General features: G+C 36.2%; 1 protein-coding gene across 1 annotated transcript in view; it reads right to left on the bottom strand.

Annotated features, from left to right (window-relative positions):
* Positions 1-15,514, bottom strand: part of PTPRK (protein tyrosine phosphatase receptor type K) — a gene marked incomplete at its 5' end in the record, with an annotated part of 159,971 nt that overhangs the window by 32,638 nt on the left and 111,819 nt on the right. Inside the window, 3 exons of the mRNA XM_088530310.1 lie at positions 375-404; positions 2,519-2,560; positions 3,674-3,812. Coding sequence (XP_088386436.1) covers positions 375-404; positions 2,519-2,560; positions 3,674-3,812 — 211 coding nt within the window. The remainder of the gene's footprint in view (positions 1-374; positions 405-2,518; positions 2,561-3,673; positions 3,813-15,514) is intronic.

Below are 15,514 nucleotides of genomic sequence, written 5' to 3'. Positions count from 1 at the left end.
TAGTCAGCCTGTTAAGAATAATGTGTGATTTAGAAGCAGTTATCTATTAGAATAGATTTTTTTTTTTAGTGTGACATCTCGCTGTGAACCATAATGGAAATTAAATCATGATTACAATCAACTAAAATGATAGCTATGGGAAAAACTAGCAGAAAGCAAGTCTCAATACACAGTAAAAAATACAATATCCCTTTAAAAAAAAAAGTTAGGAATAACAGGAACAATGACACAAGCAATTTTTTCAAACCTGACACTAATGTGAGGTAACTATTAATATGACTTTACTAAAATTATAAAGACTATTTTTCTTTTTTTAAAAGGGATACTGCATCTTTAAAACATGTAAAATAGTAAGTCACCCGTATTCTACTTACAGATAGTAGGAGTAAGAATAGTAGCTCCTCCTGGCAAGCAAATCACAGACAGTGGAAAAAGAGAAGCAATGGTGAATGAAAAGCGTGACTCTGTCACATTCAATAAAGCAGAGAAATGTGCGTTTAAAAAAAAATTGAAAAAAATCATGTTTCTTTGGTTAGCATTTCAATTTGGTCATGCATCAACTAGCCTTACTTTGCCATGCAATTAAAAAAAATACTCTAGCATATAAAAATGATTTAGTTTTTAGAAAGATCACTTGAGAAAATTACATGCTGAGATTTCATTTATTGCCAAAAATTTGAAAATTAAATGGATTGTGTATTTTCAACATGCAGTTCAGCATAATATAATGACTACCACCTAAATGTAATGACAAATGAACAGCTGTGTACAAATCTTGTGTGGTAAATTATACTTTTTACTTTTCAGTTACAGAAAAAAGAAATCGTAATAAATACATTTAATCAGAGAACAGCTGAATTTCATATCATTCATTTTAAAGTCTTTATCAGTACACAGGTGCATACATATATGTTTGTATATGTATTGTATGTAGCTATATGAGTACACACATTATAAAGAGTGCACATTTACAACTGATACATGTGTGTACTGACATATATACCATACATTTCCTGAATGAAAACATATGTTTTATATTTTAAAAACGTACAATTGGAAATGCTGATGTATTCATGCTAAGCATGAAAAATATGGAAGGTAAACAAATGGACGGAAATGAAGTACACTGGGAGATAGTCCAACAACGATTAAAAAATAAAAATGGCATTGCTCATTAAAGATGCAGTATCCCTTTTCTTAGCTGGTTTGATTACTCAAGTAAAACTCTGTAAGAGCTGGTAAGAGTCTCATTCAGTAGAACTTCAAACCAATTTGTACAAAATGATCAGTCAAAGCATAAAACATCTCAAGCTCATGAATAAAACTGCTTAGTACTCCATTTTTCAATAAAATGTAATGCCGCATTTAATCAGATTTAGGTATCTGGATCGGTGCATGAGACTTAATAAACCAATGAAAAATGCATAAACCATCTTCATTGACTTTTCCAGGTAATGAGTTGTGGTCAATTCAGGTACCAAAAGGGATACTACATTATGGACCAGTGGATATGTAGGCTACAGGAGATGATTACAACTGACCAGTTTCCAGTCCCACCACAACTAACTGAGGTGTGTTGCTGTATGTGTGAATGTGTCAGTGTTTTATAACTGTTCCTGGCCTTATTGTATAAATTGCTCCGATTCTCTAGATGATAGCCTGAATTAGATCCAGACACAAAGGTTTTCTACGCTTCTCATAAGTGACCTTGACTAGAGCTCATATGAAAAATAGCCCACTTTCCCTAAGGGCGGGGGGCAGAAATCACACACCTATAATATACTCCATAGACAACCAATTAAACTATCACTATGAAAAATTACCATACATTAAAGATTCATTAAAGAGGTTAATTTTCCATGTACTTCGAATGCAAAATAGTACAGGATTTTACATATGTTATGTACTTTGGAAAGATGACCAAGTAGCATTTCTAACAGGGTACTGCCTGGTTCAGAGAAGGGAAGGGAGGAAAAATGGAAATGCTTAAAGTATCATTTCACTGACATAATTACTTTCACCAAACAATTCAATAGTGAAAGGACAAGTCTAAGAGGACTCTGGATGTAAGAAGGAAAAAGGAAATTAAACAAGAATGCAACCAATGTTTAATGTTTTTCTTTGAACCTGCAAAGCTGGTCAATCCCATCTGGAGGAGACTGACTCGGTATAGTAGTAGTCACACACACTCACACACACACATACAGTCTTTTATCAAACATGAGGGGACCTCTGCAACACACAGTGAGAAGATGACACACCCCAGCCCATATCTTGCAATAATCATATAAAATAGATATTTCTTCCTGAAAGCTGAAAAACAACTTCTTGTTGTTTTTGTTCTTCAGAAGTTGTGCAAATAAATTGCCTGATTGTATGTCTTTTTGCATATGATGAGCTGGATCTTTTGCATATGTGTTAATTCTCAACCACAGAGGTAAACAACAGAGAAAAGTGAAAGCACTTTTGGGGAAAATCACATATGTAGCTAAACTAACACAGAACACTATAGGCATACCTAATGTTTCTAATGCAGACGTTTCTTCTCCAAGTTATATATCTCCAGGGATAATTGTAAAGAGGCAATAAATTAAAAAAATCTAATGGAAACCAGTAATCACAACATAAAATATGAGGCACAATTTTAACGTTTTCTTACTCTTTAAGAAAGCTACATTTCTAAGCAACATTGTAACATTTACAAATAAAGAGTTTATAAAGAATTCTGCAAAAGGAAAGGGGATGTAATGCACAAACCACTGGCAGACAAAGGCCTTGCTCTCTTGAAGATGAATCACTTGGGCCACTGGGAAAGGGACTGCGCAGAAGAGAGGGGGCACAGAAATCTCTTTGTATTAGGAGCTACAGTGCTATGAATACAGATTTACACAACTGGCTTATGAAATTTTATGGCACATTAAGAGGGTCACAAGTACTGCAAAGTCAACATTCTTTTAAAAATTGAACAAGCAATAGTGTAGCACCATTTACATATCGCAGCGCTTAGTGCCGAGTTAACTTTTTATAATTCCAGAAGATGGCGCTATTGATTATTTTCTAGGAATAAACTAAAAATTAAAATTCATTCAGATTAATACACCTTTAAACAATTTCATGCATTAAGGACTCACTAGATAATTTTATAGTGATGTAGTATGACTTGTAAGGAAAAAAAAAAAAAGAGTGTAGGTTTACAAGAGCAGAAAAGTATAAAATTGCATTATTTTGCGGGTTGGACAACATACGGATACAAATAACAAATAACTCATTAGACCTGCATATAAAAAAATCAAATTCATTAGGTGACTACAACATGAGAAGTAAAGTTTTTTCCCCCCGCAAAAAAAAGATCAATTTAATTCTATCCATGTTAACATTCTGTCCATTCATCCAACTCCAATTTAAAAGTACTTAGAAATGAGTGAATTTGAGAAAATTGATAGCTACTAGATCCCAAATATAAATATAAATATAATATCTAATCTGTATATTTATACCAAGAATCAGAGGAGAAACAAGAGAAAATACACAGAACCCATCAAAAGATAAATGTCAGTTATGGCTCAGGAAACTTTTTTTTTTTCAAATGATCTGTAAGAAACAATCCATTATTTGTAATTGTTTGACATAGAAAGGGTGAAAAAAAAGGTATCAACACAGACAATTTTCTTACCTTTTTTTGACGACCAGTACGACAACGAGGAGAAGCAGGATGAATACCAGAATTCCAGCGCTTATTCCTGCTATTTTCACCACTCTATCTGTTTGTTTAGCGGGATCTGGAATCACCTCAGGTTCTTCTGTTGCTGCTGCTAAATGAAGCACAAAAGAGGTTGCTTAAACGTATAAGGGCTAAAGACTTGAAAAGTATCATTGGCAATAATTTTCAAAAGTGTGTGTACACTAATAGAGTAGCCAAAACAATAGATACATGCATCGGGTGTTTATAGAAGTACATATATGTATATGAACATCATATTAATTTCAATATGCATATCATGCACATTTGCAATACCCAGTATATACAAGTGTGCGCACATACACATATATACATATGTGTGTGTACATATATAGGGTGTGTGTATATATATATGTGTGCAATATAAAAATATTGATTTGTACATACATATATAATGTCAAATATGTAAATAAGTGTATATGCTATATAATTTCATATATGTAAATAAGTGCATGTGCATCTAGATTTCCAAACAGATTGTGGCATTACAAAGTGGAAGTATATTTTTACCAGAGACAATCTGATCAACTAAATCATCATCACTTCCTTTACTGTTGTTTTTCACACCTTAAACATGGAATACCTAAAACGAAATAGTGAGGGAGATAAACAACTCACCAAAAGGAAATTAAACAGTCTTCTCCAAGGCTCAGCTACCACCCTATACTCCAATTATTCTTCTCTCTTCTACCCACTTTTGATCCACACTTGTTTATTAATCTACCTTATAGCATCTAGTCTGAGAACTGCATTCTACATTGCAAATCTTTTTTGTCAGAAGCTTGACATGGAAAATGTGATTCTTTGTAAAAGGCCATGCAAAAAATCCAAGCCTGGAGTCAGCAATAGTTTTATTTCTATTTATAAACCCTGATAATAATCACTGTTCTATACAGATGTAAGACCACTCTTAGGCAGCTGAGTGGGTTGAGGCCGTAGGTTACCAGAGAGAGGAAAACAGACTGTTTCAAAGCGCACAGCCATTCAGTGTGCACCTTTTTGCTTCGCAGTCTAGTGTACCAAAGGATCAGGAATATGGGATTTTTCAGCCTAGTGAAAACATCAAAAAGTATAAATAAGTTTCAGCCAGGGTAAAACCCCATGAGGCATTTACTTGTAGAACAGCTGACAGCTCTTCAGTTTTCCAGCTCTTTCTTACTTTCCAGCGTGTGGATTTTGTCTTTCCCCTGCTAATAGGCATGGGCACATGTACTTCTTTTCCCCTCTATTTCTGTCATTTTCCCTTTCCATCCCCCAACTGGAATTTCAAGTGCTTCCCTTACTAATGTAACTCCTTTCCTCACAGGAGCTGCACGTGGAGTATTTAAAAGTAGGTGGTATCATGCCTATGTCATTACACACAAAATATCCTTGTCCCTGAAACTAAAATGCTCAAGAAAAAAACAAAACAAAGAGAGCAAAAAAGTACGTAAAGCCACAGGAAATTACCACTCCCTCAAAAATTTGCTCAGCATTCCTTTCAGAAAATTAGCATAAGTTAATATCAGTGATAAATATTACCTAATACTTCCTGACTTTACCTGATTACTCAGAACGTTTCTGTTTGGGGTTCCATGTGCAGCAAGACTAATTTCTCTTAGGAGAAGGATCATGCTACTGTTTAAAATAATTCTTTGTTACTTGTTTCTGTATTCTCTATTTCAGAAGTATCTGAACCACTTACTAATAACTTATCCTCAAAGCAACTTTCTGAGTTAGGAATGTGCTGTCTTCCATTAAGGAGAAAGACAGAGCTCTGGCGGTGCTTTAATCATCATCATCATAGAACTTCATCATCATAATCATCTTTCTTCTTTACAGCTTGAACTAAAGCCATGGAGAAATACCAGCTGCTTCATCCTTTCTCTAAATACATGCTTGTATGCACATTTGCATAGAAAACTCACCTGGACTCAGTACTAAAGGACTAAGAAACAGAGAAAGGATGGGTGCATGGGTACCTGAACATGCATACAAACACATGCAAACTAGAAATAATGTCAGATAAACAACTGAAAAGACTGTTTGCTCTCTCACAGATGAAACAACAGGGATGAATTTTGAGGTGGAACTGAAAGGTGGTGGTGCTCAAGGTCCTCAACACTTAAAATGATTCAACTGGCATTGGTTGCTGGGTTGAATAAGATACATAAAAACATTCGACAAACAGCAGAATCTAAAGGCCAGTCAAAGCTGAACTATAAATGGTCTTAAATGCCAGTGAGGAAAATCACATTTAACTGCTGGATACTGAGGAATAGCGAAAACCTGGGCAGGGCAGTGAGAGCAGCATGCTGGAGCACAGTGCTGGTTGCGATACTGAATCACCATGAGTGCAACATGAGTACAAGAGGGCAGCTCTGGCCAAGAAAAGGGAAAAACTAGTCAGGTTGCTAAAGCAAAGGCCTGAATAAGAGACTTAGCAGATCAAGATTCAAGGCCAGGTCTTTGAGAGACAATAAAATATGGACAACAAGGATATTGACTGTAACCTGACATGCACTTCAGAAGCTGTAGATTCACACCACTGAATCACTGAACGGGCTTTGGGCCATGACAAAGATAGTGTTGTTTTCATGAGAATATTAGTAAGAGATGAGAGTGCAGGATAAGGAACAGGAAATTCGAAACGCTTCTTTGGAGAATGATACATTGTGCATTGATTATTATAATATAGGTGTTTCTCAGAATACAGTTTTAAAATACTTCTTGGCCACTCATAATGCTATTTCATTCTGAAAAGTTATCTTAGACAAACAGATATACGCTTCTGAGAAAATCTTTAGGAAAGGTAACTGAGTTAGTTAATGCTTTAGTTGGTCTCCTAACCTGGGCAGCAGTGTTTTACTAAATATTCTTTATGAAGTAATTGAGTTCAGATCTCTGGTAACTCAAAATATAGTTTTCTGTCCAAGTCTTCAGAACAACAGCTGTGAGCCTGGAAGATACCAGTTGCTTGTTCATTTACTGTGGTTTTATTGCATTAAGGGATATGAGGCAGTAACTCATGCTGCCTGCTTTAATACTGCTAGGAGATAACACCACTACCCATTGCAAACATAACACAAAGTCTTAAAGTAGAGGAGAAAAATAATATTGAAAAGCTATTGACTAAGCAAGCATATAACCTGTGGTTCAGTTTCATCCATCCAAAATACTGAGATCTGTGCTCAGATAGCAGATCATGCTATCTTTTTCAACTATCAACTTAAGAACTCAACTTTGAAGTGGGTAAGAGAACTTAAATCAACTTTGATTTACTTTAAGCCACGATTCTACTCTGTACATTTCCAACAACAGATAATATCCGCATTCCCTGGACTACATGTTAGATACGGATATAGTTCAAAGCAATTATAGATCTAAAATCACACTTTAATATATTATTTGTACATGCCTGTGTGTGGGTGGCCTATATGCAATACAGCGTGTTGTTTTATGGAAGCCGCTGTTACTGAATGTGACAGAACAAATGAAACTTTTAGGAATCTTAAAGTATTTAATATAATTTATGTTTTATGTTGATAGCTTATTCTATTATTCATTCATTTATTTTATCACTTTGCTTCCTTACCTCTTCTTCTGGCCTAAGAGTATCTGTACCACGACCAAACAAATGAAATCTATACAGAAATCTATACAGAAAATTTAAAAATTCTGTGAACGTAACTGGTTTAACTAGGTGGTGCTTGTGCAGCAGTGTTCCCGCAACTATGGCAAATGCAGAAGTTTCGATTGAGTAAGAGCAAACACAAATTCATAGTAATGCAGCCTTGCTAGGGACACAGCACCATATTCCAGATTTGCAGGTAACAGGCATGTGGAAGTTCACATATATATGCACGTATATATGTGCAAAGGACAAGTAACTTGTGTGCTACTATATTTTTCACAATTTGTTGATATAAATCTTTACTATTTTTAAAGACTGAAAAGACATCTTACATAGAAAAAAGCTGAAACAAAAGTTTCTAATCTGAATTGGGGTAGAATACACTTTTTTTCTCTCAAAGGAATAGCTGATTTAGAGAGATGAGTTGGATTCAGTAACATATTCTTCTCTTCTCATGAACTAAAGAGCAATAACTGTGATCATATTCCACAGCCCCAGTCACAAAATTTGCAAAATCCCTCATCAAGTGATTTTGGCTCTGTAGACAGCCAATAATAATCATGACATAAGAAAGTTTTCCTCAATTTTATAGATCCTAAAGGAAAATATCTAGTCAGTTGACCTCCATAACAGTACCATGAACTCCAGCTGTGAATAGCACTAAATTAGGCTAGGATTGCTGTAACTCTCTCAAGGATAATAAAATTCTAAAGAATCAGTGGAGTCCTGTCCGGAAACCAATCAGTAAACTGAATACATCTTTTTGCATAAATTTCTAATGTACTTAATGCCTCTAAATTTTTTATAAAGTTTTTAATCAATGTGTATAAAAATATCCAGCCTGTCTTCTAAAATTGAACATTTGTTTAATATTTATACTTATTTTTTAAAATACACCCTCAAATAAAGAAGCCAGCCACAGCACATATTGTTTTCCTGTCTTCTTCTTTATGCAGCTCAGAATTTACACACAACCTTGCAAAATTGTCAGAAAATTTATGAGACTCAGCATAAAGTCTATTCACCTGTACCTTCCTAAGGAGATGGCGTTGGAATAAAGATAATGATATTCTACTCTCTCATCCAAACAAAATAATTCAAGCGGAAGATTCTGGTAGGATATTGTGGGGCTGCTTGTATGGCACCATTTAGTGAATAGCCGGTGTTTTAAAAGCCAATTTTTAGATCAGAGATTTTAAACAAGATTTTATACATAACCTTCTCAACATACTGCTTGAATCCCTAAAAGTCACAGCATTTTATGACGGGTTTCCTTTGTCTGCGTTAGAGGAGAGACTCAGTTTTATACATGATTAAAGCTGCTATTTTATTACACAGTATTTTCTTTGAATGTTAATTTCTGTTTGTGGCAGATCTTTGAATTTCCACAAGCTAGCATTATTGCTGCATAGCTTGATATTCAAAATAAATCTGTTCGAGATAATCTGTTCTGCACCTTTGTTATGTGGCATTCAAAAACTTTTAATTAAAAACAGAAAAGACACCTGAATGGATTCAACAAGGTAATGTCAGGATAACATCAAATGTTCCACCCAGCGCTGGCAATATGTCAGTCTATCACCTGAGAAAAGGGCTCTCTGAGAAGGGAGTGAGATCCTGTGATAAATATATATAAATATATATATATATATATATATATATATATTTAGCTTTGTCTGCTCCGTGTTTTAATAATCTGCTCAAAAGACCATTTTGCCTCGATTGCTTTGGGGTTTGCTCATGCTTTGCCACAGTGCCAATCATTGCATATTTAAGGATGTTTTTAAAAGCCTGAAAGTTAGTTAATAAATTCAAGGTTTGAGAGATAAGATCTGTAAGCCCTTTTAGTCTAATTCCTGTTTTTTTTTTTGTTGTTGTTGTTTGTTTGTTTAAAAAATAGTCTCTGCTGATTTGATCTGATGAAAACACTCGAACACGCTTGTGCCAGGATGGGCAGATAGGATGATGGCACTTGTGCCACTGACCAATGTCCCCAAGTCACATGGTCTTACAGACTCCCTCATGTGAGTCACAGCTTCATAGACAACTGGCCTTCCTTTGGGGAAGAAGACATGATAAGCTGGACATATGGCTGGAAGTATTTCCTGGAAAAAAAGGGCTCCCCACAATTTCTTTCGATGAGCTCCAGCTCTGGAGCTCAGGATGTGGAAAGTGAAGCAATGCTGTGAATATGCTCAAGTTTGCTCTTGCTTTGGGAACTTGCCATTCTCCACATAAAAGATCGTCACTACATGCGGAAATGGAGCCATGGACACTGCTTCATGGGTGCTTCAGGCTCCTTCTGAAAAGGATGCTAAAAGATGCCTCCACACACAACAAAAATTTCAACTACAGTTTCAGGCTAACTGCTGCTCAGATGTGGGCTGGTATGAGATATCAGAGAAAGCAAGTGCAGAAAGTCCCACAGGTGCCTGCGCATACAGAACTGGCACCGTGTAAACAGCTGGCCACCTGCTTACACACCCTGCCTCCAGATAACGGCAGGGAAAAAGCTTGAGCTCATGCTACTCAACTCTTGTTATATGATCAACACTAAGCTTATAAATATTCATATGCATTTTTAATTTAATTAAGCAAACTAGCACAGCATATCATGCCATATAATAATGAGAATGCTACCTGGAAAGTCCAATATATTGTATGCATGTTTTATATATACGGTTGGTTCCTGATTGGCATTGTCAAGCCCTGACAAATGTAGATGCATATTCTTTCTCTATGTCACTTATATTCAAAAAAATCAGTCCCGTCTTTCTTTCTCTCTGGACGTTCAGATGAGCCCACTGCTTGGCATAAGAAGCTACAAAGAAAATAGGGGCAAGGGAATCTGGTGGCTTTTGCTCCTTCAGAATAGTGCTAAAGTTGAAGAGGACTTATTCTTACAACATTTCTAGAAGGTTTTACAAGGAGAAACCATTTAAATTCACAGTGATTACACTGAAAACAATAATGTCCATGAATTTATAACCAATTATGAAAGAGCTGACCTTAAAAGACTGAGACGTAGCAGGTTAAAAAGTGCTGAATTGGTTTGTCTCACAAACTGTGAAACCCTGGACACGTGCAAATGAACAGAGTTAATGCAGGAACAATGCTGAGGAGACAATGTTCCAGCCACGATCTCTGCCCTGCTGCTCCTCTGGTCATATTAAATGAACAGATTAGTGCCTGCAGTGCATTTCTCCTACGTCTGCCACTAAGACAGCCTACTTGTGCATGTACTTTGTAGGTACTTTGATATCTTTCACAATACGGCAAGGACAGTATTCAGGGAATGAAGATGTTCAGTGCATCTTGAAATATGCAGGTTTACAGCTTTCAGTTTGCAATTTATTATCCTAACAAGACAAGAGACTGCAGTCGATGTAGACATATCTAAACTGGCTTTGAGTGAGCTGCCTCATTGATGTAACAGTGTACTGGGTCCCGCAGGACTGGCTCAGAAACTTGCTAGGGAAGCATGTTTTTAAGCTGGCCGGAGCTCCACCTGGCCTCCACAGCTGTATTATTAACTAAAGTAGATTCTGCAGGGACAGTGGGGTGTACCTTGAAAGTGCAGTTTGCCCAGTAGTGTCACAACACATGGTTCACCAAGATTCAGAACAGGTCAAATGGTAAAAGAAGGAACAATAATTGATAACTTCAGACCTTGCTTATGGAGTACTAAAAGCTTGGCTTAAACACAAGAACAAGAGAACAGAAAGTTCTGGGAGAAAATTAACAACAGATTTTACACAGGGAGATGAGTCAAAAGTTACACCGTCAACTTCTAGCTTGGTTGTTTCAACCAGGACCGGACATAAGACAAAAACATGGGCTAAGGCTTCTAAAATGCCACTTCTCAAAGCAGACAGGAGCAGCAAACTCCAAGGGCAGATGAAAACCACCTTTCAGCATCTCATCAGTTTTTCAAATAAGACTCTCTTGAGCTATTAAAGTTCTCTCAGTAGCCTATAGACCGAAGACAAATGTTTCCATGAGGTCTATACTAAAGAATTCAATTCAAAATGCTTTTTTTTTTTTTTTAAGGTAAAGCTTGTCAGCTTGAAATGGAGACCTAAAAGAAGTGACAGAAATATGTAACATGAATGCTACAAAGTATTAGGCTTACATGGTAGAGTCTAAACCACAATTTTTCTCTGATTTCCTGGAAAAAGGTACTGGTTGAGAATGGTTCCCCTAATATTCCACTAGAGGTGGTCACAACACTGATTTATTGGAAGGATACGTGATGGATCACTGTGATTACTGCCCTTGTACAATGGAGTCTGCTGCTGGAATTGTTATGACATTTTTAATTGAAAACATATAAAGGCAACTGGTCTTTGGTAATAGGGCCATATATTAACTTCTGAGAAAAACAGTTTTAGTAGTGGAGTATGTTAAAAATGAATCAACTTTTACGTTTTAACCTGAAATAATGGCCTACTTTTATGAACATTTCTAAATCAGCTTTCAAATGACTAATTATAAAATTTCATTTATGCAAAACACTACAAGAAATCATATGGTTTCGACAATGCCACACAGCTTGTTAGCTTAGAATTAACCTTTGAAAGAAATTCATAATAATACAAAATTGCACATCTTTATGTGCCTTTCCTGATGGAAAACTATGGAAGGTAACTGTAACACACAAGACATTTAATAAAATACATTGTAATGATAATTATTATATACACATACACAATATGTTTTGCAGGAAAAAGTATAACTGTTGAATGCCTAATGCTCTATTTTGCTTTTTTTTTTTTTTTGGAAAACCTTCACCCAATTCTAGAAACTATAAAAACTATAAATGATAATTTATTGGCAGTATATGAATTGTAGTTTTACTACAGGCCTATACAATTTCACTGATGAAAGCAAGGACATTTCACCTCTCCTTCTCCACAAAATTGCAGTTTTAACTCAACCTACGCTAACACTAGTCATAATACAGAATTCCTAAATACTTGAGGATCCTTTCTTTCACAAGAATTTAACTCTTCTGTCTATAAGAAAAAAATTGCAGCTTCTTCAGCTAATACAACATTTTCCCAACATTATTCAGCATTCTTAGGAATCCACTGCGAAATGTGGGAAACACAGTGTCAGAGCTTTCCTTTTCTTTAAAATCTTCTATTTGAAGAGCACCAACACTCCAAAGTTATATCAGCCAAACCTGAAACCAGGTTCTCCTGAATTTCTTAGCTCTAACAGGTGTGTAGATACCTTAATATCTGGAAGTTGGAGGAAAAGGCAAAGAGCTGCTTCTAAATCTGGCTGGACTAGCTGAAGATACTTCCAAGCTGCCCACTACAGCACAGAAGGCTACAAGTTCTGTCTCAGCCACAACCTTAACCACCCAATTGCTCTCACATCTCCTTATCCAAATAAAGCTGAAAGATCTTATGTCAGTTCTTTAACCTAGGCCAGCAGATTTTGCACTGAAACATCAAAGACACACTACTTTTACACTCTAGTCTATTCTGCTCTGAAGGCAATAACCTTCAGGCTGCTTGGAAGCTCTCACACCTCTAGCTACTCCAACCAAAATACACATATGCCTTAAACCCTTCTTAGGAAATGGCAAGCATGTTTATAGGCTTCTTTACTGCATCTAATGTCTAGATTTGGAGCCATAAGCACCATGGAAACACTCAGATAATGAAATGATGACTGTATGAAAAAATACATTGATGTTCACTGCTCTAGGTTGATTACCATTGACCAGGCAGTTTAGATAAAGACCTATATTGACTTTAAAAGCCTTTTGTTCCATGTCAGTGCCTCTTTTTCCACAATCATATCTCCCTTTGTTAGTAATGTTTCAAGGCAAACTTCAACCAAAAGAAAGAGGAGGCAGTCAGGAGGACTGCAGTAACGAACACACTCTTGTAAGATGACTGTTAATGCGTACTGCCAGTTTCTGAACATCTGACTTGTTGCCTTCAGATCTTAAACTCTAATCAATTTCCACCACAAGAAATAAGCATTTTGTTATTTCCACTAATCAAGAAGATACTCACAAAATACAGTCATAAGGGTACTAAATGTAATAAAAACCCCTAGATGATTAAGGTCAGATGAACTTCTCGTATCTGGTATTATACTGTTTCATAAAATGTAAAGATGAATCAGTTTTTAATTGCATAAACCTCACTATGACAAAAGGCAGCCAGGCTGTATGAAAAGTAATACCCTGTTGTGCAGCATGCAGAACTAAGAGATATCAGTTTGTAAGTGGATTTGTTTTCCCCCTGGCTGTATGTGTTGTAGGTAGTGGAGCATTTAGTTGTTTTTATTCAGAGGATGAAATTAGCTGCTCTGTATTGGAAATCCTTGGGCTGTTGCTTTCCCAGCTATCTATCAGTTTTCTTAGAGACAGACAGAATTTTCAAACTTGCATATGGGAAGTCACCCCAACACATTTAGCCACAGTAACCAAAACAAGAGGCCATCTTCAGGAGACTTGAGCAAGTGGGAAAAATTAGACCTACTATTATATTTGTTAATCACATTTCAAAAGAAACATGCACCTGAGGAAACATTAGCTAATCAGTGCAATGATAACATCTACAAGTAAGACATCCTCTTGCCTGATGACAGCGTAGTAACAACATTAATAAGCATTATAAGAAAACGTAGTGCAATCCTCTTTGATCATGTCTGATACTCACTGAATATCAGCAAAGTAGAATGAAATACAAAACTGTTTGCATACCCCAAACTTTCAAAGGGAAAATGAAAAATAATACATTTATTAGCCTCACATTAGCCAACTTGCACTATATTAAACTTTAAGTCAAAAAGAAGAAATAATACATCTAACTAACAGTTTTTCAGCAGAGAAATGCTGAGAAGAAAAGGCAAGAAATAAAAACATGAACTTTCATGTAAGATTACATATAACACTAACTTGTTTTCACCATAGAATAACTATAAATCTTAGAAGGTCTACAGTGCTAAAGCTTAACCATCTCTGTTAATTCACCAACCATTTGGGAATGAATCCACCTATTGTCCTTAACCCACTGAGAGAAGGGCCTACTCAACGTAAGCAATCACATATTTTGGTATACCTTGTAAAAGTATTATACAGTGTAACGGTAAAAATAAATTATTACAAATCCTTTCACTCAGATTCATGTCTGAGGCTTTCTTTTAAGGCCCTCAATTTAAAAAATCATTATCTAAATCTCAATCAGAGCCAGCCCTTAAGTACTTCTTGCAGCTTGACTGCAGCTTTAAGCATCTGGCTAACAATCAATTCATTTTCTGGTCTGCAAGAAGAAGTTCTGTGGTCATGGATGGACTATGAGGTCTGTCCTGGTTCTTGATGCAAAAAGTCAGAGAAGGGACGGCAGCTGTATTTATCCTTCCTCACCAACACATCTTGACGTCCTGAAGTTGCATTTACTGGGAAATAAGATAAAAACCTTCCTTCTAGGCTTCAATTTATATGTCTACTCCATGGTAAAATATATATCTGCACATTATATATATATATATATGTATACACACACATTTCCTATAGCACTTATTTTCTTGTGGACTTCTCTCCAGTGGCCTCCTGGTTTGGGAGATAACCTACCATAACAAAGGAAGCATGGAGATAAGATAGCAGCGATTTAGGGCTTAGCAGTGGAAAGACAGCTTGCCATCAAAGAAGTTGCCCTGTGTCTGACAGGGGAAAGAAAACACAGAATAGAAAAACAGAAACTTGATAAATTTAAGGGCAAGTGAGAACAATAAAGGAAGAAATGCCTGGAAAACAGATAGCAGAGAAGTGAAACCAAACATGGATCTCTACGAGGAAAGGAGAAGGGCTTCTTTTTCCCTTCCTTCTTTCAAAAGGCATCATCACTGGCCTGTTAAAAACATTGCTTTGTTTCTTTTAGAGAGGTCATCCTCTGGGCCGGTGAGCAACGAGAGCTCAAGATGCTCTGCACATGCTCCCCATCTAACCCTGCGCCAGCACATAACTCGGCATAAATTGTCTGCCTTTTGTGAGATAGGCAGAGCAAGAACATAAATAGCGTTACAAATCATGGCTGAAGTGTGCTGTCAGGTCTGTGCGTAGTGATTTACAGATTGACCTCCTTGTAATATGTATTACTCTGGTCACAGCTACTAGTTTTTCAACTTTACATGTAACA

This window comes from Tinamus guttatus, unplaced genomic scaffold, assembly GCF_059628265.1.
Source record: "Tinamus guttatus ecotype Peru unplaced genomic scaffold, ASM5962826v1 Tinamus_guttatus_pri_ptg000366l, whole genome shotgun sequence".
Taxonomy (NCBI): Eukaryota; Metazoa; Chordata; class Aves; order Tinamiformes; family Tinamidae; genus Tinamus; species Tinamus guttatus.
This window is presented reverse-complemented; position numbering and strand designations above follow the sequence as displayed.